General features: G+C 55.3%; 3 protein-coding genes across 7 annotated transcripts in view; 1 reads left to right on the top strand and 2 right to left on the bottom strand.

Annotated features, from left to right (window-relative positions):
* LOC113460769 (uncharacterized) overlaps positions 1–26,306 on the bottom strand; it is a 1,042,778-nt gene that overhangs the window by 14,216 nt on the left and 1,002,256 nt on the right. Inside the window, exon 3 of the mRNA XM_074534170.1 lies at positions 12,975–13,342. Within this exon, the coding sequence (XP_074390271.1) occupies positions 12,975–13,342 (368 nt within the window). The remainder of the gene's footprint in view (positions 1–12,974; positions 13,343–26,306) is intronic.
* On the top strand, positions 6,548–10,057 carry LOC141727922 (class II histocompatibility antigen, B-L beta chain-like). Of its 5 annotated transcripts, none has more exons than XM_074534207.1 (5): positions 6,548–6,711; positions 7,174–7,443; positions 8,167–8,347; positions 8,925–9,031; positions 9,132–9,693. In XM_074534207.1, the coding sequence occupies exons 1-5, from the start codon at positions 6,627–6,629 to the stop codon at positions 9,404–9,406; spliced, it is 918 nt and encodes a 305-aa protein (XP_074390308.1). In that variant the 5' UTR covers positions 6,548–6,626; the 3' UTR covers positions 9,407–9,693. The 5 variants fall into 5 exon arrangements, with proteins under 5 accessions (XP_074390308.1, XP_074390310.1, XP_074390306.1 ...); XM_074534209.1 differs by having other exon boundaries at positions 6,551–6,711; positions 9,556–9,714; XM_074534206.1 differs by having other exon boundaries at positions 6,552–6,711; positions 8,063–8,347; positions 9,556–10,057.
* Positions 21,287–22,969, bottom strand: LOC141727867 (olfactory receptor 14A16-like). The gene has a single exon (XM_074534150.1). The coding sequence runs from the start codon at positions 22,202–22,204 to the stop codon at positions 21,287–21,289; it is 918 nt and encodes a 305-aa protein (XP_074390251.1). The 5' UTR covers positions 22,205–22,969.

Below are 26,306 nucleotides of genomic sequence, written 5' to 3'. Positions count from 1 at the left end.
CACAGGGGCCAGGGCATTGGCCACAAAAAGCTGACAAATTTTACTAGAGCAAAAGAAGTTAAAAGTGATTACAAACTGTACTCTATCAAAATTGTTGTGATTAAGAATACTTTGCAGAAGTCAATACATAATAGCAAAAGCCAACACTACCCAGTTATTTATAACAGAGCCAGGGCAGGTTTTTCCCTTGCATGGAGCACTTGGGCCTTCCCCGGGCCCCTTCTGCCCTCGTGCAGAGCCGGTGGCATTTTCCAGCACACCCAGTTTGTAACCAAGAGCCGGGTGCAGCCGAGAAGGCTCCAAGCGCCTCCTTCCAGGCTGACTCTGCAGGTGCCGAGGCTGCTCTGGGCTCTGCCAGGGCTCTGCTGGGGCTCAGCTCTGGGCCAGGCTGAGCCCGCTCTCCCCTCACATTGCTCCGGGCAGCTGAGGCACAGCGGGAGGAGGAAGGGACACGGCAAGGCAGTGGAGGGTTAAGAGAGTTTTTATTCAAACAACTGCCATAACAAACAGGCTGTCCTAACTACCATAAACTACCAGTGCTAACTACCATAACTAACTAGTTGTCCTGACTACTATAACCGAAAGCTGTCCTCAAGGGCTTCATCTCCTCCGCTGCTCCCTCAGTTGCTTTGCTGCAGTGATCAGAGGGTTCAGGCTGGAGAGAGGCTTGGCTGATGATAAAAATGAGTGCTGCCCAAAGGATAAAAAGGAAAGAAATAAACTGTTACTTTCCAGAGTCAAGTTCCTCACAGGCTCTGTAGCAACAGGACAAAGGGACATGGTTTGAAACTCAGGAGAGGGAAGCAGGCTCAGGTTAGATCTAAGGAAGAATTTTTTAACCAGCAGACTGGGGAAACACTGACAGAAGGTGCCCAGAGATGTGGGAGGTGCCTCCTCCCTGGAACTATCCAAGCTCAGGTCAGGCAGGGCTCTGGGCCCCCTGAGCTGCTTGAAGATGTCCCTGCTCGCTGTGGGGCACCAGGCCCAGATGAGCTCCCAAGGAGCCTGCCCAGCCACAGCAGGCGAGGATTCTGCTTGCTCTGCGTGTGGAACGCAGCCAGACTGGAGACTGTCGGAGGGGGGCCCACAAGAAAACCCCTCCCTGGCGCTGCTGCTTCCCCTGCAGCCCCTGGCCCTCACCTGCAGCAGCTCCTGGGCAGCCCAGCGCCGCTCCTCGTCCGGCTCCAGGCTGCACTCGAGGCAGTCCCGCAGCAGAGCCGACAGGCGCTGGGGCTGCTGCAGCTGCGGGCTCCCGTTCTGCCGGATCCGAGCGCGAGCCTGCAGGGAAAGCAAACTCAGCGCTCTGCCAGCTCCCTTCACACCCACACGGGCTCACATCCACCCCGGGCCTCAGCCCCAGCTCCAGGGGCACTTTCCTCCCTGCCACAGATGCTGCTCACAGCTCATTTTGCTATGCCAGCCAAACAACCCAAACCCTGGGGCTGCCACAGCCACTGCAACATCCAAATGATCTCGCCTTGAGAGCCAGTGGCATTGGCTGACTCTGTTAGTAGGAACCTCCATCAGAAATAACACATTTTGCTTCTCCAAATGTGGACACCAGCTTTACAGGCCATTTTCCAGAGTCAGTGTTGTCTGGAGGATTCTTACATCAAGTGCATCTCTGCAGTGCCACTGACGCTCAAGTAAATGCATTCCTGATGCCCCATCCCAGAAACTGCCAGGCAAGGACCAGGAGGTTTGTGATGCTGAAAGCTCAGGCTTGGTGACACAGAGAAAGTAGCTTGGACTAGGAAAGAAACATGTTAGACTATGAGGATGTTAAACAATCATCTTCAGGTTTTGGACGAGTTTCCCAGTGAGAAGGATCAGGGGGGAGATCAACTTGCAAAATGTCTTTTAGAAGCTCCTGCAGAAATCTTGTTGGGTTTGGGGCTGGGATTTGGGGTTGGTTTGGGGTTTTCTTGCAAGGTAACATTAGACCTGATGCACTTGCTTCATATTTCCAGGTCATCCTCACAGCCAGAAGAGCTGCAACAACATAAAGCCTAAAGCAAATTGTTGCTGGAGACTGAGGAATATTCTCCTGTGTGGAGGCACAAGTCCTCTGGGAATTCCCTTCCCATGTGCAGAAACCTCCAGCTGCTGTTCCCAGTGCAGCGTCCCCCTGTGCTCACAGGCCTCTGCAGCCCCTGCAGAATTTGCCTCTTCCCATGGCCGCCGTTTCCCTGAAGTAAGGAGGTTCTCCTTCCACCATCCCGATGGTCACAGTGCCAAAGGCCCAGATGTCCACCTTGGGGCCATAAGGAGATCTGGTCACAACTTCTGGGGCCATCCAGTGAGCAGTGCCCACCATGGAGCTGCGCTGCTCCTGCTCAGGGCTGAGCTGAGCGCAGAGGCCAAAGTCAGCTGAGGACAGAAACAAACCCTGTCAAAGGCAGCTGGAATGAGGAAACCAAGCACCAAGATTCCCCACGCTCAGTCTGAGAGTGCAGTAGTGAAGTCAGCTGGAAAAGCCCTCAGGGCTGTAGCCAAGGAAAGATGGAACTGGACCCTTCAAGAAACCCTCAGCTTTCATGCTGTGGCTTTTACTGATTCCCTGACAGAGCCATCCATGCCCAGGAGGATGTTGGAGCTCTTCAGATCCCTGTGGATGACCCGCTCTGAATGGAGGAAATCCAGGCCCTGCAGACACTGAGAGAGAACAAGAAACACCAGGGCAAAAACCAATGGCCGGAATATATCACACAAGAAAGGACAGTTCAGAATTGTGCCAGCAGCGGCTTTGCTGTGACAGGCCAGGAGTGCAGTGCACACAAGCTCCAGGCAAACGGTTCAAGGCAAAGCTGAGAACAGCAAATCAAATCCAAAACAGACAGAGAGTACCACAACAGCAGGAGAGAGAACAAGAACAGAGCAGAAGTGCAGTGATGCTGGCAGGCCGTTCACTGCAGAGGCTCTTTCTTCTCCACCTCACACAAACAACACAGAAACAAAGCCCTGAGCATGGAGCCACTCCTGTTCTCCCGCCCTCTTTGGAAGGACCATCGTGTCCCAGGCATGGAGTGACAAGCAGGATCCCTCACCTCCCGACTGACAGCTGCCATCTCTCCTTCAGCCATGCGTGTCTGTCTGACAACGTCATGCAAAGTTCTTCCATCCATGTATTCCATCACCAGCCAGAGATCTCCATCAACAAGGAAGCTGGAAGAGGAAAGCAATGGCATGGAGATGAGCATGCAGAGCTCAATTCCCCCATGGAAAAGCCTGGAGTGGAGTTTTGATTCCAGGTCACTTGTCAGTGAGGACAGAATCAGATGGAGAGACATTCCTGCCAGGCTGCACAGCCCTTGGAATCTGCACAGTCTAAAGGAGAAGGAGACACCTGTGAGAAAGAAGAGGCCTTAGATGGCAAGCAGGTGAAAAGTGCAGTTTAGCAACAGCCCAGATCAATGTGGAACCACAACCCTTGGCCCCAGCTGGTTCAGCTCCTGAACTCATCAGTTCCACCATTCCCTGCAGAACAGGGCAACACAACTGCCAGGGTTATCCAGGGGAGGAGGCTGTGCAGCACTTGGGACAAAAGCAGCCAGAAAACCTTTCAGAAAGTCCCTTCAGAAACAGGCAAGGCCAGTGAAAACTGGGCAAATGAGGCATTTCTGGACACAAGAACCTGATCTTCCTGGCAACTGTAGCAATGGAAAAGGGCTAGGAAGAAGAAGCCAAGGGAAATAATTTCTGCTGTGGTTTATCAGCACTTGTTAGAAGACACAGCAAATGGGGAGGAACTTGAAGGAAAAACCAAAGCAAAGCAACAAAAGCACTTGGAGGGAGTGAACTGCCAGGCTGTTGTTTTGGGAAGATGTGGCTGGATCAGGCATTTTCCAAACAGGCTACAGACTCTGGGTGCCAGGAAAGGTAACGCAGGGCCCGGGCACGGGATAAGAGCTGAAGCACTCACCTGTCCAAAGAGTTGACAATGTTGGGGTTCTTCTTGTCCTTCAGGAGCAGGATCTCATTCACAGCTCGTTCCCTGTTCTGCCCTCTGAGACTCATTTTCTTGATGGCCACCTGAAGGGACATTGCAGCCCTTTAACTGCAGGAGTCTGTGGCAGGAGGCCACAGCAAACACGGAGTGAGTCGGAGCCGGGCTGGGCCCAACTACCTTGGGATGGGACAGCAGAGCTCAGCAAGGGCCATTCCCACAGCCCATTGCTCTGCCAGCTGGGGGCTGCTTACAGGACACATGCCAGAGACATTTGGCCTTGCAAGCTCTGCAGAAATGGTCCCTCAGCTGTCAGCCTCAAAGGTCTAACAACATTCTCTGCACCTACAGTCTTCTCTAATGGCCTCAACACTATTATTATTATTATTATTATTATTATTATTAATAATAATAATAATAATAATAATAGTAATAATATTACTGTAACACATTTTGCAAGCAGGAGGTAATTCTGGTTCTGTGAAAACAGAGTAAAACAGCCAGGAACCCTTTAGCAATTCTATGGGATTTGGTCATGATTTCAGATCCAACTGCTCTGTTTGGGATTGCACAACAAAGCAGACACACACACTCATTGCTCAGGTGATCCCTGTCACAGGCTGTCACTGACACCAGACCCAAACACAACTGCAGGATTTAGGAGAGAGCTTTGCTCTGGACATCCATCTTCTCATTTCTCTCCATCTCCCTCTGTGAACAGCTGAAGTTGGACTAATACCCCAAACTGAGCCCAAGCAGGATCTCTCCCTAAATAGGCCTTAATGTTCCCTCTGAAGATGAAAGGCAGGATGGAAAAATAGCTAAATAATGTTCCTGTCTGAAGATCCTGTTCTGGGATGAAGATTAATGGGGCCTCAGTCTCCAGCAGCTGATGCATTCACACTTTCAGATATGAAGACCAAGCCAGGGTGTCCTGCTCTGACAGACACCGCTGCCCTCCTTGCATTCCTTGGGCACTTGAGAAGGACCAAGTCTGTCCCAGCTGTGCTCTGCAGGCTGACACTGCTCTGCCTGCAGAGGAGCAGCCTGGACAGGAAAGCTCTGCTGGCCCCCAGAGCTGCAGCCACAGCTCCCAGCAGAGGGGAAAGCCCTGCAGAGCTGCCGGCAGTGCTGGGCGTGTTGGCACTGACCTCTCCTCCAGTGGCCCTGTCGAGTCCTTTAGAAACGGCTCCGAAAGCCCTGGAGACAAAAGAGCAGAGAAGAAAGAAGCAGTGCTTTAGGCCCTGGCAGTGAAAGCCAGCCCAGACAGGAGATCTCTGCTGCCTGCAGCGTTCACAAACACCTGGGTGCATCGACCCTTCCAACAGCAGCACAGCAGCCACCAGCCCTCTGTCATGCAAGGTGTGCAAGAGAAAACTGAGACCCAACACGAAGGAATTGGGCTGGAGCAAATCCCAATAGTCCACACTGAATTGCTTTAGGTCAAAACCTGAGGTGAGAAATGGGTGTCTAAAGAACTGGAAAAGAATGCATTTCATCCTTTTCCATTTTCTGCCTCAGACCTGCAGGTTCCCCAAGGGCCCTGCCATCAGGCAGGTGATGCATTTTCCCCCAGAGTGCATCAGCTCTGTGTCTGTTACTGAATGTATGGGGTCTGCTACCTGTGCTAGAGTAGAGCACTTATTAGTTCATCTCTGGTTTCTTTTTCTAAACCATTTGGTTGATAATCCTGACCAGTGGATATTTTTTGAAGGAAAATATTTGAAAGAAATCTTCTTGAGAACTGTTTTCTGACAGTCACCAGATGGTGAGTTGCTCTTTTAGGCAATCCAGTTCCAGGGACAGAAGATCTTCCAGGTCCTGCTCCTTGGTGCAGGCAGGACACTGCCAGCCTCAGGGGCCTTTGACGGCACCTTCTGACCACAGTTATCAATTCTGATCAGGACTGAGACAGCAGGGTGGTAGCCCAGAGTCTGAAGCTGCGAGTGTCCCGATTGTGGGAAGAGCTTCGTGCGCTGCTCCAGCTCCATCCCCCATGGGAGGATCCGCGCTGCATGATCCCCAGTGACCCCCGTTGGGCAGAGCCCTGGTGACCCCTGTTCTGGGTGATCCGTGTTGGGCAGGAGGGTGTTGGGAGATTTCTTTCCCTTCTCCTTGTGCTGCTGTGATTTGGTTAGTAATAAATTCCCTCCGTGTGCCCAGGCCGGGTCTGTTGTGTCCGTGCTGGATTTGCTGAGGGACCTCTCCCGGTCCTTGTCCCCACGCAGGAATCCTCGGTTCCATTTTCAGTCCCTGTGCGGCTGCGGGGGGCAGGGACAGAGCGGCTCTGGGGGTGCCTAGCATCGGGCCAGCATTACCGCTCGCCACTAGCTGCCCTGAGATGCCGCACACCTGGGCACGCATTGCTGGGCTCACCTGAACTCCCACCTGCCCAGCGCCCCAAGGTTCCCCCTCGCCAAAAAACCCCCAACTCGGGGCTGCAGCGTCCCGGAAAGGCCTCAGCCAATGGGAGCGCAGGCAGGCGGCAATGCTGCCAATGAGAGGTCGGGGCGTTGGATTGCCTCATCGGTTGCCGGGCAGAGCCCGTGGCCGATCGCTGCCCAGAAGCGGCGGCAGCCAATGAGAGCGCGCGGCGCTGCCGAGCCCACCCTGCTCCGGACTGGCGCTCCCAGCGCAGCGCGGCTGCTTTGGGGCTGCTGCTCCCTGCCCGGCCCCGGCCATGGGGCGAGGGGCGGCAGCTGGGGCCCTGCTGGTGGCACTGGTGGTGCTGGGAGCCCCCCCGGCTGCGGGCGCGGAGCTCTCGGGTGAGCAGGGGGCGGGAGGGGCTGGGACAGGGGGGGAGAAGGGGGAAAAGGGGGCGAAGGGGGAGCCCGGAATGGAGGGGGAGGAGAAGGGGACCCCCAAAGGGAGAGCGGGAGGGGCTGACGGGTGGGGGGAGGGGAGGGAGGGGTAGGAGAGGGTGGGGATAGGGGGGAAAAGGCGAGGGGGGAGCCCAAAACTGAACTGAGGGGGCTGGAGATTGAGGGATTTGTGGGAAAATGGGGAAATGGGACCCCAAAAGTGATTTGGGAGCGGCCGAAGGTGGGCGGGAAGCGGATGTGAAAGAGGAAATGGGGAAAGGGCGGCAAAGAGGAAGCGGTAGCGCGGGCAGGAGGGTCCCATGGCGGCCGTGGGGCACAGGGGGTGCGGAGTGGGGATCCGGGGTGGCCCTCGGAGCGCTGGGGGCGTGCTGGGGACAGCCCCGGATCTGTGTTCTGCACTCACAGGGGTGTTCCAGGAGATGAGAACGAGAGAGTGTCACTTCATTAATGGTACGGAGAAGGTGAGGTTTGTGAGGAGGTACATCTACAACCGGAAGCAGTACATGATGTTCGACAGCGACGTGGGGGTGTTCGTGGGGGACACCCCCTATGGGGAGACACAGGCTCGGTGCTGCAACGGAATCCCGGAAATACTGGAGGATAATCGGGCTGCGGTGGACACGTTCTGCCGGGCCGGCTACGAGCTTGCTGCCCCGTTCCTCACGGGGCACCGAGGTGAGCGCGGGGCAGAGCGTGTCCCCTCGGGCCCTGCCCTGCCAATGACCCTGGAGCGCCTCAAAACGTCTCTGAGAATCAGCCCAGAGCCCTCAGCCCTTCTTCGGAACAACCCCGGGGCCTCGTGTCCCACTCAGTGTCCCCCGTGGCTCTCCCAGTCCGTCCCAGTCCATCCCTGTGCCTGCCCGGCGTGTCCATCCCGGTTGTCCGTGTAGCCGGCTCCTTTCAGCCAATGAAAGGGCGTCTCACTGATGACTCATCGGTTGCCATGCAGAGTCCCTGGCGCTGAAATCCCGAAGGCCCCGCTCTGGACTCGGCCTCCCAGTGCCGCGCACTTCATTCCCAGTTAATTCCAGGGCCACCAAAATCCCTCCGAGTGCCATCCTAGTCGCTCTCAGTACTTCCAAAGTCCCTCCCTCCTCTTCTCGGCCTATTCCCAATCCATTCCAAATTAATTCCCAGTTCATTCTCCGTTCAAGCCCGGACGTCCTACATCCGTCCCAGTGTGCCCCACCATGTCCCGTCTCTCTCAGTGCCACCCCAATCGCTCCCAGTCCCTCCCTTGCCCATTCCCAGTCCCTCTCCAGCCAAACCCAGCCCTCTCCTCGCTCTCTCCCAGTGCCCCCCAACGTGTCCATCTCGCTGGTGCCCCCCTCAAGCTCCCAGCCCGGCCCCGGCCGCCTGCTCTGCTCCGTGATGGATTTCTACCCTGCTGCCATCCAGGTGAGGTGGTTCCAGGGCCAGCAGGAGCTCTCGGAGCACGTGGTGGCCACCGACGTGGTCCCCAACGGGGACTGGACCTACCAGCTGCTGGTGCTGCTGGAAACCCCCCCCCGGCGCGGGCTCAGCTACAGCTGCCAGGTGGAGCACGTCAGCCTGGAGCAGCCCCTGAGGCGGCACTGGGGTACGGGGGAGCCCCTGGGGGCGCTGTCAGAGCCACTGGGCTGTGCTGGGAGCCACTGGGAGGGAGCTGGAGAGAGCCGGGCTGGGACTGGGAGAGGGGCTGGGGGCTGGGCAAGGGCTGGGAAGGGGTTTGGGGAATGCTGGTGAGGGTGGGATGGGCTTGGGGGGGTCCTGGTGGGCACTGGGAGGGAGTCTGGGGCTGCTGGGTGTGACTGGGAGGGATCGCAGTGAGCCCCGAGGGGCTGGAAGGAGATCGGCGATGGCAAAGCGGGGCTCGCCATGAGCTCGGTTGTGCTGGGCACAGACTGGGAGGGCACAGACTGGCTGAGTCCTGCTGGGGCTGCCAAGGGACTGCGAGAGGCTTTGGGGGTCCTGGGGCGCTGGGGGCAACTGGGAGGGGGCTGTGGGATGCTGAGAGGGACGGGAGGGGCTTTGGTGGCTCCTGGCCAGGACAAAAAGGGATCGGGGGGACGTTTCAGGGGGTCCTGGCTGGGCTGGGGGCCACAGGGAGGGCGCTGGGAGGGGCTCGGGGTGTCGGTGAGAGGTTTTGGAGGTGCTGAGCCCTGCGGACCCCCCAGAGATGCCGCCGGACGCCGCCCGCAGCAAGATGCTGACGGGCATCGGGGGCTTCGTCTTGAGCTTCGTCTTCCTGGCGCTGGGGCTCGGCGTCTCCCTGCGCAAGAAGGTCAGGGCGGGTGCCGGGGATGGCGTCCCCGCCGGGGCGGAGCGTGTGCGCTCCCGCCGGGGCCCCCAGATCGGTGTCACCCCCTTTTCTCTGCCCACAGAGCTCCTGAGCCGGCGGCGGCCGCAGCCCCTCCCCGTGGGCTCGGGCCCGGCCGGGACCCCCCGCTCCGTCCCCGCTCCGCTGATTTTGGGGGGTCCCGTGTTCCCCCCAGCCCCGCTGGCGCTCTGCCCCCGCCCAGTGCCTGCTCCCAGTACTCCCAGTAAAGCTTCCCAGTTGGGCCCGGGGCCGTTTATTGGGGGGCGATGGGGAGGGGTTTTGGGGGGCGATGGGACGGATCTGGAAAAAGGGAGGGGGACAAAGGGTGGGGGCTTGTGAGGGTCTGTCCAAATTTTCCCTCATCTGCCTCACGATCGTCATTGGGGACCAATGAAGAGAAGACCCCCCCTGCCGTCTCTGTAGGAGAAAGTCACATGCCACAAGGCCCCAAGACCTGAGAGCACAGTGCTAAGCCATTGTTCTCACAGGTGTTGTTTCCTGTGTGCTGCACTGAGCCCAATGAGAAGAAGAAGGGGCACCGTGCCCTTTTTGCAACAACAGCCTTGGAAGCTGTCCCACCTCTCAGCCTGGCTGGACTTCTCCTGAGTTTCAGGTGGTCTCCCCACAGAAGACCCTCACCTGTTTTACAACCACCGGGACAGACAGACTGAGATGGAAGGAGCCTCTCCACCAAGGACTGAGACATGGAACCCCCATGTGAAAAGGCCCCTCTGCTCCTTCCAAGGACTGGGACTGAAACCCCCAGCCCGGGGCAGGTGTGTGGGGGAGGCAAGCTGACCAAAGCGAGATGTTTGCCTGCAGGTTGTGACCGCTGCACCAAGAAGACAATGGCTCTCGCTTACTGCTGAGAGTATGGACTACCTGTTACATCTGTTCCTTATTGTATCTGTTTCCCCTCCCTTGCAATTTCCAATAGTTATCATAATAAAAACCTCTGAGTTAGTGAGAGACTAAAACTCCCTCAAGTTCCCCCCAGACACTCCCAAAATCCCCCCCAAACCTCCTCAATACCCCTCCCCAAATTCCCCTCACGACCCCTCCAGGACCCCTCACCTGTCCCTGCGCCTCCTCAGCAGCTCCCGGAGCCCCCCGTCCTCTCTCCAGCGCCTCCCGCAGGACCCGCCAAAGCCCGGGGCGGCTCCCGGGGGTCCATAAGGGGGTCCCGAGGGCGGGGCTGGGGGGGGGAGAGGGCGCCCGCTCCATGCCCGGCCCCGGGGTCAGGGGGCGCTGCGTCAGGCTCGGCTCTGAGCGGCACAGGGGTGATGTGGGGGGGGGCGGGAGTTGCTGAGGAGAGACGCTCGGTGATTGGTTGATTTTGTAGAGGGCGTGGTGATTGACAGAAGTTGGGCGGAGGAGGCGAGCAGTCGAGCGGTGATTGGTTGGATAGAGGAAAAGAAGGCGGGAGTTGCTGACGGGAGACGTGCGGTGATTGATTGGTTGGCTCGTGACAGGCGCGTGACAGGCGGGCGTGTCTGAGGGGAGGCGTGCGGTGATTGGTTGGATTGGGGCACAGGGAGGCCGGTGTTCCTGAGAAGAGACACGCAGTGATTGGTTGGTTTGGGGCAGTACGCACCGTGATTCGTTGATTTGGGAGATGAAGCGTGGTGATTAAATGGTTTTCGGCAGGGCACGCTGGTATTGGCTGGGAAAAGTCCTGGATTTTTAAGGCATATTCCAGTTTTTTTGGTGAAAAACTCCCAAGATTTTTAAGGAAAATTCCCGTGTTTTTTAGGAGAAACATTCTCGGATTTTTTAACCCCACATGACCCCAAATAACCTAAATAACCCCAAAGCACTCGACATAAAACCTAAAGAACCTCCAAAAAACCCTAAATAATACCAGAAAATGCCCAAAATAACCCCAAACAAATCCAAATAACTCAAAAAAAAAACCAAAACAAAACAAAAAAAAAAAAACAAAAAACCCAAATTAAACTCAAAATCCCTCAAATGATTTCAAGTACTCCTAAAAAACCCATATACACCAACATTAACCCCAAGAACCACAAGTAATTCCAAAAAAACCCAAGTAAACCTGAACAAACCCAAGTACTTCCAAATAAACCCAAATATTTCCAAATAACCCCAAATAAACGGAAATAAACCAAGTAAAACCCAAGATAATCCCCAATTAGTCCATATATAACCCCAAATAAACCCCAAACCAACTCTAACTAAACCCAAAAAAATCTCAAGAAACCCCAGTTCTTCCCGTCCCCGCCCCAAAACAGATCCCGACCAATCAGAACGCGCGGCACTGACGACCTTCCACTTGCTGGGCACAAACTCAGAGCACTGGTCCCTCTCAGCGATTCTCAGCCAATCAGCGCCCGGCCCGACTCTGACTCGTCACTTGCCCGCCACAGACCAAGGCCTCTCACTGAGGTAAATAGTCAGAGACCGCGCGGGCTAATTTCCAACCAATCAGAGCGTGTCTCGCTGATGACTCATCAGTTGCCAGGAGCGGAATTTGGTGGAGGGAGAAGGTGACCCTAGTGATGGGGTGTGGACCCCAAATTAATCCAAAACGGGGTCGGGACCCCAAAACGGAGCAGGAGGGGCCTGGAGCCCCCAAAACCAAACACGGGGGAGAGGACTGGGGGAACGATCGGAACGGAGAGAGTGGGGAAAAGAGGGTCGGGACCCCAAAATTGCGCTGGGAAGGGAATGGGACCCCCAAATTGAGGTGGGAGGGGAATGGAATCCCCAAATTAAGCTTGGATGGGTATGGGGTCCCAAAACTGAACTGGGAGGAGGATGGGACACCCCAAATTGAGCTTGGAGGGGGGTTGGACCCCCAGACAGGATTAAGCCAATTTTGTTCCTGGAATATGTAAAGTACTTCATGGATATGCAACAAGGCTATGAATATGGAACGGACTGTTGTAATGGGAGACAAGGACCATCGAGCAAAGGTTGTTATGGCCACCAACACCCTCCAGTTATGTTTGGGGATACCCCTTAATTCATCTGGTTTTATTTACATCATCCTGTTGCATATTCATAGACACTCATGCATATATATAAACTAATTTACATCTTTCAGGAACTATTTGACATGGCCCAGCCTTGGGGCTGTCTCCCTATTACAGGAGTCTACATTGAAATGGAAAATGTAAACCCCCTCCCTTTGATTACTATTATTATTATAGTATTTTATTTTGAAATGAAGGGCCTCTCAGGCAAAGATATGGGAGCAGAAAAATCAGTACTTTATTAGCAAAAATTAAAAATACAAATGCAGTAATACAAACAAAAAGAAAGAGTGACAGAGTCAGAATCCTCTGGGAATTCAGTGAAAAAGGCTGATCCTCTTGGAATCCAGCGGGAAAGGGCTGATCCTCTTGGAATCCAGTGGGAAAGGGCTGATCCTCTTGGAATCCAGTTGGAAAACGGCTCATCCTTTAGGAATCCATTTTTTACCCCCCAACGACAGGGTAAGGGCAGGGCCGTGGAGATTTTATAGGGTATCCCAAGGGTGGAGTTGGGGTTCGGGTCAGGGGAGGAGTTCTTATAAACACAAGAAGGGTGAGATCAAATTCCTGCCTCTTAGCAACAGCAGCACTCCACACAGAATATGTCCCCAAATACTAAATTACCTCTAAAACAACTGAGAAATTATGCAATGTCAGATATATTCGATGAATTTACTTCATTTAACCCAGTCTTGGGTGTTTTTAAAGGATGAAGGAGAAGCAGAGGAAAATTAAGGCCAAACAAAGAGGAGAAGCAACCAGGTGTGTTCTCAACATGGATCACAGGGAATGTGAGAGACCAGGGCTGTGCCCAAAGTGCCTCCTCCAGTGGGGGATGGAGCTGGAGCAGCGCACGAAGCTCTGCCCGCACTCGGGGCACTCGCAGGGCTTCCCTTAGCGGTGCCTCCATTGGTGTTGGGTCAAGTGAGAGCTGTGTGAGAAGCTCTTCCCACATTGGGGACACTCGTAGGGCCTCTCCCCAGTGTGGATGCGCCGGTGGGTGATGAGGGCGGAGTTGCGCTTGAAGCCCTTCCCGCAGTCGGGGCAGCGGAAGGGCCTCTCCTCCGTGTGACTCTGATAGTGCTGGAAGAGAACGGAGCTGGTCGGAAACCTCTTCCCACACTTGGAACACTCGTAGGGCCTCTCCCCAGTGTGGATCCTCTGGTGCATGATCAGGGTGGAGCTCACGCTGAAGCTCTTCCCACACTCCCCACACTCGTAGGGCTGTTCCCCAGTGTGGATCCTCTGGTGCACAATCAGATCGGAGTTCCACCTGAAGCTCTTCCCACACTCCATACACTGTGGAGGCTTCTCCCCCTCATGGAGCTGCTCATGAAGCACCAGCTCCGAGCTCTGGCTCCGTCTCCGGCCGCCTTCCCAGCCCAGACTGGCTCTTTCCCCCTCAGATCCCCGCCGGCTGCGTTTGCAGCCCCTCCTCGTGCGGCATCTCCGGGGCTTTTCCTCCCCGTTGGCTTCCTGCGCCGTGGAGCCGCTCAAAACGGCCTCTTCCACCAGGTTCTGCCGCGGGCATTTGTCCTCCCTGCTGTCCATGCTCAGCTCCTGCTCTGGGGGAGGAAGGACAAGGACAGGATGGGATTTGCCTCCGTGCCACAGGCAAGGGCAAGGAGATGCCCCAGGGCTGAGCTGCAGCCGGGGCCGTGCTGGGCTGGGAGATGGAGCAGCACAGAGGGGAAAGGGGCACTGACTTCCTCCTCACCTGCCTCAGTGTCCCGGGGCATCTTCCTCTTCCTCGCAGCCTCCCTGGGGTTGGCAATGGGAAATCCTGGTTTGGGTAAAACAAGGGATGAGAGCATTTGTAGGAGTGTCGGGGGGTAGGACACTAGGATGGGTCGTCTCGGATGGAGACGAGAGATCTCTGCAGCCAGGTCGTGGAACTGGAACTTGCAGTTTATTGCAAAGGGCCTGGGTGCAGGGCCCTGCTTAGAGCTGCCAGCCACAGCTCAGAGCAGGCCCGAGAGAAGAGAGGGGTAGAGAGGATGAGAGGGTAAGAGAGGAAGAGGGGAAGAGCGTAAGAGAGTGAGGTTCCCGTTGCAATACAATAAATCTTCTTCTGAGTTGAGTATTCTATTTCTCACTAACCAATCTAGTGCAAGATACAAATCCTGTAGCATTTACATACAGCCTATAAAAATCATTACATCACCATACTGTGTTACAATTTAAACCCTAAAAACTACTCTTTGGACCCCTTCTGTTGAGCCATTGTGGTCTGCTCTGACCCCTGGACCTGTCTGCAAGCAGAGGGAATTGTATCATCAAAAGGGGATTACCTTCAGTTAGGCCACACCATTGTTTTCCAGTTATTCAGTAACTAAAATATCTAAAAGTTTGCTTTCATCTTAATCTTGCTTATAGTTTCTGTTATGAACAAAAATTCGGTTAATATTTTTTTGTGAGAAAGAGTTACAGGGCCGCAGCCAGATCTGTCTCTGCCAGGGTTCTTAGTGCTTTGTTATTGTAATACCGGGTCGTTGAGGCTTATCTCCTCTTTTGTATTAGTAAAAGGCCTGGCTGGGTGGGGTGGATGGCCCTTCCCCGAGGCAGTGTGCTCTTCCAACATAGGGAAGACACCTGAGAGGGGGTGGGGGGGGTTATGCAAAGTGACTCCAAGACCAGAATGCTTTGAGACCTCGACTCCAAAATGCAACGAGAAAACCCCAAAAACAACGAGCCAAATAAGAATTGAGAGACTAAAGTGGTGTCTGGACATGAGGAGCCAAGTGCTGAGCCTGCAGAGATGCGGAGCCCCTCTCGCCCTGAGCAGAGAGTCGTCCCAACGCCGGGACCAACCCCCTGAGAAGCTCAAAGGACTAACATCTGACGGGGACACCACGCCCTAAGGCTCCCACGAGGACTGGATCCCCCGGCTCTGCCCCTAGTGGACAGAGCTGCGCATATCCTCCTCCTTTGAGTCGCCCTGGGAGACGCGACGGGGACTGCAGCCCTGCCGAGCCGCCCAATCCTGAGCTGATCACTTTTAATAAAGGCATTAAAAAGGAGAAGAAGTCTCCTGGCCCTGTTTATTTCAGTTTCTATATTCTCAAAATCATTTGCCAGACAATCATATTTATAAGGCTTCCCTGTTTCTTCTTCCCCAAGACACGTTGAGTTTGAAGGTCCCTCTGCCCGAGTCCATCTCTACAAGTCACCGGAGAGGTGGGCTGCATAAAACCTCCCAAACACCAAGATTCAGCCCTGAAAAAGCCTCCCAGGAGTTCCCTGTCCCTGGTCCCTCCCCTGTGGTGTTCAGGGGTTCCCCCCTGTCCCAGCTGCTGGGGTCACGCTGGGATTGGGGGTCCCCCTTCTCCTTGGTGCCTGCCATGCTCAGGCTGCTGACAGCCCCAGCAATGCCAAAAGCTCCCCCCTCTTTGCTCTCCCCATTTCGGGATGCCGGGGCTGTTTGGGCTCCCAGGCTCCCTTCTCTCCTCATTCCCTGCTCTGGGCTGCAGTGACTCCAAGGAGTCCCCCCTGCCCCTCTCCAGGCTCTTGAGGCTCCCGCCCATGGCGGTGCTCCCCCCTCTCTGGGCTCCCCACTTTGGGCTTCTGGGGGACACCGGGCTCTGCTCCTCCAGGCTGCCTCTGCCGGCAGCTGCCACCGGCACCCCCGATGTCCCCCCAAGGGGCCTTTTCCGCTCTGCCTTGGACTGCTTCATTCTCCAAACATTCCCCTAAAAACTCAACCCAGGGACCCCCCGGGATATCTGGGCCCAGCTCCCCCCGCCACCGCTCACCTGCGTAATGGGGGGAGCGATGATCCCACAGGTGGGGGCTGCGAATTCAGGGAAGGAATGACCGCGTGGTTTTCTCCTCTCCTTGATGCTCCTTTGTCCCTCCTCTTCCTCCCTCTCCTCTTCCATCCCTCCTCCCCCCTAATCCCGCCTCCTCCTCCCACTCCATCCCTCCCCTTCCCTCCCTCCTCCTCCTCCCCCAGCAGCAGCCACACCCTCGGTGCCCCGTTCCCGCAGCCCGTGGCAGGAGCGGGGATGGAGCCGGGACAGGTCGGGATGGGCAGCGCGGGGCTCTCGGCTGCTCCCAGCCGCTGCGGGCGGGGGGAACCCAGCCTGGACCAAAGGAGAGGCAAACCGGGCAAACTGGGGGCTGCACATCCAAACTGGGCCTTGCTGGGGACCCTGCCTGGGCACTGCCAGCCCTTGGGGCTCCTCTCGGCACATCTGCCAGGGGAGAACGCACACAGGGCTGGGGCATCCCAGCAGTGGCAGCATTGCCAGGGACTGGGCTGCACTGGGATCAGACTGGGAGTGACTATGACTGGACTGGCTTTGTACTGACATCATAATAGGATCGTACTGGGAGTGACTGGGATGATACTGGGTTTGTATGGACATCATACTGGGATCATACTGCCATACCAGGGCAGATTGTGATCACTGATGGAGACTGGGATCATGCTGGGATCATACTGGCATCTTACTGGCATCATACTGGGAGTGAGTAGGAGCCAGCAGTGAGCACTTGAGACCATGTTATGGGCAATTGGATAAAATGGGCAATAATGGGATATACTGGGCAAAAATAAAATGGGATATACTGGGAGTGACTGGGATTATGCTGAGGGTGACTGGAAGCAGCTGTGAGCAACTGGGAACACGCTGGGAGCAACTGGGAGGAACTGGGAGTGACTGGGTGCATGCTGGGGGGATTGGAAACTGCTGGGCTTATACTGGGATGAATTGGGATCATGATGGAGGTGACTGGAATCATACTGGCACTTAGTGCCACTAAACTGACGTTGACTGGGAGTGCTTGGGAGCAAATGGGATCATACTGGAAGGAACTGGAAAGATGCTGGAGGGAGCTGAGATACACTGGGACATGCTGGGAGTGACTGGAATGAAAGTGAGGGCGAGAGGAATGTGAACCATGTAGAACAAAACTGGTTTATTCTGGCAGGGACTGGGAGAACACTGGGGCCATATTTGCATCATACTGGGAGAGACTGGACTAATACTGGAAGTATCTGAGAGTGACTGGGAACACACCCTGCACATCATCGCCCATACTGGGCCTGACCGGGTGCAACTGGGAGCACGCTGGGAGGAAATGGCATCATACTAGGACTGACTGGGTTAATGTAGGAAGCAACTGGAACCACGTTGGAGGCAGCTGGGACCACACTGGGAGAGACTGGAAGCAACTGCGATTATACTGGACCACATTGGGAGGGCTGGCATGTGACTGGGATCAAACTGGAGCTTACTGGGATCATACTGGGGCTGAAAGGGAAAGACTGGGATCACACTTTGGGCTACTGGGAGCAACTGAGAGAAACTATGATGATGCTGCAAGCAAACTGGAAGAACTGGGAAGGACTGGATGCATGCTGGAGGCAACTGGGAAATACTGGGCATGATTGGGGGATCATACTGGGATAACTGACACCTTACTGGGGCCACTGGCGGTGCCTGGAAATGACTGCAGACATGCTGGGGGCAACTGGGATATACTGGGAGTGTCTGGAACCATACTGGGGGGACTGGAACCACAGTGGGAACAACTGGGACCATGCTGGGGAGAACTGGGACCACACTGGGGGCAACTGGGAGTAAGTGAGACCATGCTGGCTGGGACTGGGATCATCTGGGGAGTGACTGGGACTATATGAGGGACAACTGGATACTACTGGCATCACACTGGGGGGAACGGGGAGCAACTGGAACCATGCTGGGGGCAATTGGGATCCTACTGGGATCACAGTGGAAGCAGCTGGGCCCACGCTGGGGGAGAATGGGATCATACTGGATCACACTATCAGCAACTGGGACTGCACTGAGGGTGACTGCGAATGGCTGTGAGCAACTGGGATCAGGCTGGAAGCCACTCCAGCCAACTGGGAGTGACTGGGAACATGCTGGGGCAGCTGGGTTTTACCGGGAGAGACTGAAACCATAGTGGGGGTAAATGGGAGCAACTAGAACCATGCTGAGAGATAATGGGAGCAGCTGTGTCCATGCTGGGGTCATACTGGGATCACACTGGCACTGACTGGGATCATACAGGGTGTGACTGGAAGAGTACTGGGAGTACCTGAGAGTGACTGGGATCCTACTGGAACCAGACTGGGAGTGACTGGAAAGGTGCTGGCCATGACTGAAACCAGACTGGAGGTGAATGGGAGCAACTGGGCCCACACTGGGAGTCACTCTGGCCATGACTGGAATAACACTGGGAGGATCTGGTAGTGACTGGGGTCATACTGGGGGTGACTGGGAGTAACTGGGATCATAGTGAAAGTGACTGGGATTATAGCAGGAGTTACTGGGATCATTCTTGGAGCCACTGGGATTGCAATGGGTGTGAATGGATCCTGACTGGGGGTTACTGGGAGCTACTGGGCCCATGTTGGGAGGAAAATGTGGAAACATTGCGAACAACTGGGATCACCTGGAAGAAACTGGAACCATGCAGAGGAGACTGAGACCACACCTGGGATCATACTGGGAGCAACTGGGACTACACTTTGGGCAACTGACAGAAACTGGGATCGTGCTGGAGGCAACTGGGAGTAATTGGGAAAGACTGGGATCATTCTCAGGTAATTAATGCCTTACTGGGGCAACTGGGATAAAGTGGGAGTGTTTGTAACCACAGTGGGGGGACTGGAACCACACTGGGAACAGCCAAGACCATGCTGGGGACAACTGGGAGGGACTGGGAGCAACTGGGAGGGACTGGGACTATTCTAGGGACAACTGGGATCATGCTGGGATCACAGTGAGAGCAGGTGGGTCCATGCTGGGTTAGACTGGGATCACACTGAGGGTGATTGGAATCATGCTGGGATTGACTCGGAGTGGCTGTGAGCAACTGGAATTGTGCTGAAAGCAACTGGGAGAAAGTGGGAGTGACTGGGAGCATGCAGAGGGGGGACTGAGAGAAGCGGGGGGCACAAAGGGGGTAGGGGATTATTTTATTTTTAAGACATTTTTCTTTCAAAACAGCACCTACACATACAGAATCCTCTCCTGCCATAATGTGATGAAATATTTTCTGCTGATTAGAGATTTCCGGTGGATTTGCTTTTCTTCTGTTTGTGGCCTTTGCTTTTTGTGGTTGGTTTGTTTGTGGGGTTTTTGTGTTGCTGTGGGTAGATCTTGCTTTGTTTTTTTAATTGAGTTTGGGGTCTTTTTTTCATTGGGTTTGGGTTTTTCCCTTTTGAACTGTCTTTCTTCTGATGCATAAATTTTCTCTGCCCCTTCTTGGGGCTTGCTTGGCACCTGATGGCAAGACCAACTCGGTCACCTTGCCCAATTACGTTTTGCAGTCACCATGAACTAGATGAGTTCAGTCACAGACTCCCTGCAATTTGGCAGCATCCACAAAGGAATTGGAAGTACATTTCATGGCATTGTAGAGACAATAGAAATATTCCACAGTGGTGGCCGAGGGCTGGTCACTGAGGGATGTCACCAAAGCGTGGCTGCCAAGAGGACTCTGTACCATGGATGACATCTGACCCTCATTGTTCAGCCAAATTCCCACCCAGCCCATGTTCCACTCCTTCAGCCCAGCTCTCTCCAGTCTGGCTCTGAGGAGACCACAGCAGACCCTGTCCCAGGCCTGGCAGAACTCTGGGCACACAACATCCTCTTCTTTTCCCTCCCATGTGGGTTCTGCGGTCTCTGCCCTGTTCTGCCAGTGCCTGGAATGGCTGCAGGAGGATTTGCCACATCCCCTTCCCTGCTGAGCCTCACCAGGCTGTGACTCTCCCAGTCCCCCTCCCTGCCCTGTGTGCAGACTGGTTCCATGTCTGCCCTTCCCAAGTGCCCAGGACCCTCTGGGATGGCTCTGGCCTTTCCAAGAGGTTTGAGAGAGGTCCCACAGTGACACCACACAGCCTTCTCAACAGCCCTGACACCAAAGGCCTTTTCCACCTCCCTCAGTTCCAGGTCAGTGCCCAGAACACAGCACAGCCCTGTCCAGATCCTCAGGCTGGTTCAGAAGGGAGGCAGCTCTGATTTCTCCCCACAGACCCTCACTGTATCCAATGTCTATCTGTGCTGTCCATGGCTGCCCTGAACATTTTTTCCCTGGAGCCTCCCTGCATGGGATATTTCTCTCTGTGCAGTCCTAACCACAACCCAGCAAAGAATTCAGGTGTTTTCCCAGAGGACGTTACTTCCAGAGTGAAGCGGCCTCAAGGCCCTGTTTGTGCCACTGAAGTTGTGCCACCCCTGGGTGCTGGGTGCTGCTGATGGTGTTTGTGCTGATGGTGTTTGTGCTCACTGGGGTTCATTTCCCCCCACACACACGATTCACTGCTGAGATCTCCTCAGTACAGAGCAAACATAGTCTGCTGGCCTGGTCACTTGGTGTCCCTCCGTGCAGGGACAAACAACCTCCTGCAGGTGAGGAGAGGCCAGTGCTGGCAGTGGTGGTTGCAGGGACTGGTGTGGGACAATTGCCCTGGGGCACCTTCCCAGGCTGTCCCAGAACAAAGACAGCCCAGGCCCTGCTCTGCTTCTGCCTCAGGTCCATGCCAGGAGCTCTGGCTGTGCCAGGACACTGCTGTGAGCCCCCCTGCACACTCGCCCCCTGCCCCAGGCACTGGGCTTTGCTGTGCCAGGGCATTCCTGGAGCACATTGCTGACAGCAGCTCTGGAGGGGAGCAAAGCCTCCCTGCCCTGCCCTCAGGAGATGCCCTTTGCTGCTGGAGCTGCTGTGCTGGAGCCCAGCTGTGTCCCAGCAGTGCCCATGGCCTGTCCCTGCCTGTGGCCACAGCAGGGACATGCAGCAGGACAGTGACCAAGCTGCCAGAGCACTCCGGCCTTACAGCCACAGCAGGGCTAGGAGGGACAGGGTGGAGTTGGGCCGAGCAGCTCTGAAAGGACCAATCCCTGCTGCTCCCTGGCCATGCTGCTCTGCTGGGACTGTTTTCTCCTTCTCCCCTCTAACTTCGTGCAGGTCTCAGAGCTGGGATACCAGATAAAACAGACACCACAAGGTACTTTATTTTCTTCAAATACCGCAATAGCCCAAAACCTGGTTTGCAGAGCATATGGGTCAAATTCAAGAGGCAGACAGTGAATTTGATGGGGGGATTAAAAAGTTTCATTGAGGATAGTTTTTTGAGAGGAAAAACCCACTGAACATTACCAAAGGACATGGGAACATCTGTTGGCCTGTCACAAGTTCTATTCCAAAAGCTATGAAGAAGAAAATGGGAAATTGGTTGCTTCAGAAATCAACCATTCATCATTTTCCTCAGGGCAGCCTTGAGCTCCTGGTTCCTCAGGCTGTAGATAAGAGGGTTCAGGGCTGGAGGCACCACTGAGTACAGAACTGACACTGACAGATCCAGGGATGGGGAGGAGATGGAGGGGGGCTTCAGGTGGGCAGAAAAGCCAGTGCTGACAAACAGGGAGACCACAGCCAGGTGAGGGAGGCAGGTGGAAAAGGCTTTGTGCCGTCCCTGCTCAGAGGGGATCTTCAGCACGGCCCTGAAGATATACACATAAGAGAAAATAATGAACACAAAACATGTGAGTTCTAAACAGGCACTAGCAGCAAGAAGCCCAAGTTCCCTGAGGTAGGATTTGGAGCAGGAGAGTTTGAGGATCTGTGGGATTTCACAGAAGAACTGGCCCAGGGCATTGCCATGGCACAGGGGCAGGGAAAATGTATTGGCTGTATGCATGAGAGCGTTGAGAAAGGCACTGGCCCAGGCAGCTGCTGCCATGTGGGCACAAGCTCTGCTGCTCAGGAGGGTCCCGTAGTGCAGGGGTTTGCAGATGGACACGTAGCGGTCGTAGCACATGATGGTCAGGAGAAAAAACTCTACTGACACAAAGAAGAGAAAGAAGAAAACCTGTGAAGCACATCCTGTGTAGGAGATGTCCCTGGTGTCCCAGAGGGAATTGTGCATGGCTTTGGGGACAGTGGTACAGATCATGCCCAGGTCGCTGAGGGCCAGGTTGAGCAGGAAGAAGAACATGGGTGTGTGCAGGTGGTGGCTGCAGGCTACAGCGCTGATGATGAGGCCGTTGCCCAGGAGGGCAGCCAGGGAGATGCCCAGCAAGAGGCAGAAGTGCAGGAGCTGCAGCTGCCGCGTGTCTGCCAATGCCAGCAGGAGGAAGTGGCTGATGGAGCTGCTGTTGGACATTTGCTGTCTCCAGACATTGGAACCTTTTGAAGGAGAAAAAAAACAGAGACAAATGGGGGGAGATTCCTCACAGGAAACTCAAAGTCCTTTTTCGTAGACATTTCCTGCCACAGAACACCTCCCCTTGCCTCTGTCTAGGAGATCTTCCTTCACCTTTGTTGCTGGAGCCCTGATTGCTGGTGGCCAATGTTGTGTGAGGAGCTGGACCTTGGCCTGCAGGACACCTGGGAGTCAGCCCTGACCCCCAGTCAGTGCAGGGGAACAGTGAGGGCAGGGATCTGTCCTGGTGTTTGGACTTGGACAAAAAATCTTCCAGTAAGGCAGAGGAGCTGCTTAAGTGAAGGGATGGGCATAACAGAATGCGAGATTCTGTTGCACCTGGGGAGAACAGAGTGTCCAGAGAGGCAGGAGCATTGTCTGAGGCTTAGTGCAGACTGAGGGGAGCTGCTCTGTCCCTCTCCCCTGTTCCAGCTGCCCTGCACTTGCACCTTTCTGAGATTCACTCCCATGTTACCCTGGACAGCCAGGAGACACAGCTGAGAGCAGATGGATCCCTGGCACACAAAGTGGCTCCTGCCTTTCCCAGAGTCAGGAGAGTGGGCTCATTGCCAGCCTCCAGGCTGCCCTGCCCAGAGCTGCCCGGGCACAGGGAGCTGGGACACCCCATTGCTGTGCTCAGCCTGCACAGGAGGAGCCCAAGGGCTGGGCCTGGCCCTGCAGCTGGAACTGCCATTGCACAGAGTCCCTCAGCAATACCAGAAGCACCTGGGCAAGGCAAGGAGAGAGAGAGAGCCGGGAGGAAAAGCCTTTCCCTGCCCTGCCCTGCCCAGCCCCTGCCAGGCAGCAGCAAGGCAGGACAGTGGCCCTCAGGCCCTGGTCAGCAGGGAATGGGCACATGGCCACAGAGATGCCCTTCATCTCTGGGGCTGCTCTGCCGGCCCAGGAGGGACTGAGGGCCCTGAGCCCCCGGGCTGAGGACTGTCCTGGCTGCGAGGGGACACAAGAGCTGTGCTGCTCAGGGCAGTGTGTGCCCTACAGGGCAGGCCCTGCAGGTGCCACATCTGTCCTGCAGCAGGGCTTCCCTCAGCACTGCCTCCCTCCCTCCCTGCCCACGGCTCTGCTGCTGGAGCTGTCCCAGCCCCAGCTGCTCCTGTGGCTCCTTCCCTGCCAGAGCTGCCAGAGCCCAGCCCAGCCCCTGGGCCAGCCTTGCCCTGCAGCTGCTCGGCCCTGCAGGGATTAAAGAACAGCTCCCCCAGCCTGGGCACCATGGAAAGGTGATGCTGCATGGATCTGGAGGCTGGGCAGGGGCAGGCACTTGCTGAGGTGCCCAGGAATCCTCAGGGTGATGGTTTAAGAGTCTCAGGCCCTGCTCTGCCCTACACAGCTGAGTTTCTTTTGTGACCAAGCTGAGCCGGGGAAAAGTGGGAGCACAGATTCGGGAAAGCAGAGACCCAAGCAGGAAACTCCTGCCCTGAATGACCTCATGACAAGTCCCCTCAGAAATGAGCTGGGCATGATCTGGAGCTCTGAGCAGCCCTGTCTGCAGCCCCAGCTTCACCCCTTGCAGCTGTCCCTGGCAGCAGGAGCTGTCCTGCCCTGTCCCTCTGACGGTGCCCAGGGCAGCCCCACTCTGCAGCACATCTTCCTCCTCCTTCTCTTCATCCTTCTCGTCCTCCTTCTCCTCCTCCTCCTGTGCCACAGAGAACCTGGGAGAGTCCTCCTGACACATCCCTCAGGCTGTGGGGTGTGCTGGCTTCAGGAGATCCCTGCAGGAGCACAGGCAATATTGCCCTGCACCCACACACTCACCATGCACAGGGCTGTGAAGATCTTGCCCCAAGTGAAGTCTCAGCTCAATGTCTTCCCAATCCTGATTGCCTTCATCCTGTCTCTGCCTGACTCCTGTCCCTTCAGTGCCTGCAGGCAAAGCCCTCAGGCCTGCTGGGCTGGGAGAGGAGCTGGTCCTGGGACGAGCTGTTCCTTTAAAGCTCAGCAGCACAGACACAGCACAAGGAATTTAATAAGCCTCTTGGGCTTTAGTGTTGTTTACATCAGACTCAATCCCTGAGAGAGTGTTCAAAACACTTCTGAAGAACTCAAACTTAAATTGAAACTCCAAAGTTTTTTGTAGTTTAATAAGTCCCTCTGAGAAAGTGTCCCCAGGTTCCAGGGAGAGCAGAACACTGGAGGTAGTGATGACAGCTGGGCACAAACAAGGCAAAGGTGTCTGTGGTGCTGAGCACACCTGGATGTGTTTCAGGAATGCCAAGGGCCAAGGCCTGAGCCCCAGCCCCTGGCCAGGCAGATCCTGTCCCTCCCTCCTTGCTCAGGGCTCTTCCCGGGATGGGCACTGGCATGTGGGGATGTGCAATGGCAAGGGCAGGAGCATGGGGCGGCCCCTTCCAGGCTGCTGAGCAGGGACAAGGAGGCAATGAGGCCCCAGGCCTGCAAGGGTCACTTGTCTCCTGCTCCTGCCTCAGGCCCAGGCCCAGCAGCCATGGCCAAAGTGCTGCCCAAGTTGGCTCTGGCAGGGCCTTACAGCTGCTGCAGATTCCTGTTGCTTCTGAGGCAGATGGGATGTGACCATCAGAGGCCAAGGCCAGCCAGAGATGGCAGGTCTTTCTTTTGGGAGATACCCTTGCATACAGGAAGATTTTACTGGGATGTACCAATTTTCTCCATGGGTATCTGAGAAAAGAGACAGTTCTTTCCATAGGAAGGAAAGCAGGGAACCCCAGTGGTTCATGAGCAGATGAGAGGCAGCCCTTGTCATTCCAACATCAGCCAGATTTGACAAGTCACCCCTGGAAGGCCAAATCAGCTAGATCTGTTCTATGTTCCCCTGTTCTGGTTCCACAGGGCCCCACAATGTCCCAGTGCCCCTCTCGATGCCATGAGGCCCTGAGGTGTCACAATGGCCCCTTTATTACACGAGGCCCTGAAGGGTCCTAATGGTCACCATGGTCCCATGAGGCCCCACAGAGCCATGGTGGTCTCTTGGTTCCATGACACCCATGGTGTCACCATGGTATCCCAAAGTGTCACAATGGTCTCCGTGGTTCCACCAGGTCCTCACAGTGTCATTGTGGTCTCCATAGGAAGGAAACAACCAAGCCCCAGTGTTCCAGGGGCAGATGAGGGGCAGCCACCAGAGGCCAAGGGCAGCCAGATTAGATGGTGCTGGCAGATTTTGTCTGGGAGCCATCCTTGGATATAGGGAATCTTAGAGGCGGAATACCAGTTTTGGAACTGGATGCCTGGAGGTGAACGATGGTTCTTTTCCATAGGAAGGAAAGCATGGAACACCGGTGTTTCAGGGCCAGATGAAAGGCAGCAATCAGAGGTCAATGCCAGCCAGACCTCTGTGTCCTTGCAGCTTTTGTCAGAAAGCAGCCCTTGGATATAGGAAATTTTGCAGATGGAATCCAAATTTTGGCAGCTGAAGTAGAGAGAGAAGGCTCCTGAGATGTCAAGTCTGCCAGACCTGTTTTTTCCTGGCAGCTTTCGTCATGGAAGAATCCTTGGATATAGGGAATTCTGGAGGTGGATTCCACACTTTGGCCATGGATACCTGATAGAGCGGGATGGTTTTTCCCATCCAGGAAAGAAAAGTGTGAAGTCCAAGATTCTTGGAAGAACACAAGAGGTTACCACCCATGCGCCAAGGCAGCCTGACCTTTCTCTCCTGGCACTTTTCATCTAGGGGAAATCCTTGGATGTAGGGAATTTTGGAGGTGGAATCTCAGTTTTGGCCATGGGCACTAGGACAGGAAGAAGAGTTCTTTTCATTAGGAAGGAAAGCACAGAGCCTTAGTGTTTCAAAGGCAGATGAGAGACAGCTCTTCAGAAACCAAGGCCAGCCAGAGCTGTCTCTCCTGGCAGCTTTTGTCTGCGAGAAATCCCTGGATATAGGGAATTCTGGAGGTGGATTCCCAACTTTGCCCATGGGTGCCTGGATGTGAAAGGTGCTTTTTTGCCATAAGAAAGAAAAGCACATGGTCCCAGTGTTTCAAAGGCAGATGAGAGGTGGCCCCTGGGTGGCCAAGCCAGCCAGATCTGTCTGTCCTGGCAGATTTCATCTGGGAACAATCTTTGCATAGAT

This window comes from Zonotrichia albicollis, unplaced genomic scaffold (assembly GCF_047830755.1).
Source record: "Zonotrichia albicollis isolate bZonAlb1 unplaced genomic scaffold, bZonAlb1.hap1 Scaffold_257, whole genome shotgun sequence".
Taxonomy (NCBI): Eukaryota; Metazoa; Chordata; class Aves; order Passeriformes; family Passerellidae; genus Zonotrichia; species Zonotrichia albicollis.
Note: the sequence above shows the minus strand (reverse complement) of the source record. Positions and strands in the feature narration are given on the sequence as shown.

Bases quoted from the DNA above. Each gene is read 5' to 3' on its own strand.
- LOC141727922 (XM_074534205.1), top strand. From the start codon at position 6,627: ATGGGGCGAGGGGCGGCAGCTGGGGCCCTGCTGGTGGCACTGGTGGTG. The intron at 6,712-7,173 runs GTGAGCAGGGGG...CTGCACTCACAG, and splicing joins TGCGGGCGCGGAGCTCTCGG to GGGTGTTCCAGGAGATGAGA. The intron at 8,348-8,924 runs GTACGGGGGAGC...CGGACCCCCCAG, and splicing joins GCCCCTGAGGCGGCACTGGG to AGATGCCGCCGGACGCCGCC.
- LOC141727867 (XM_074534150.1), bottom strand. From the start codon at position 22,204: ATGTCCAACAGCAGCTCCATCAGCCACTTCCTCCTGCTGGCATTGGCA.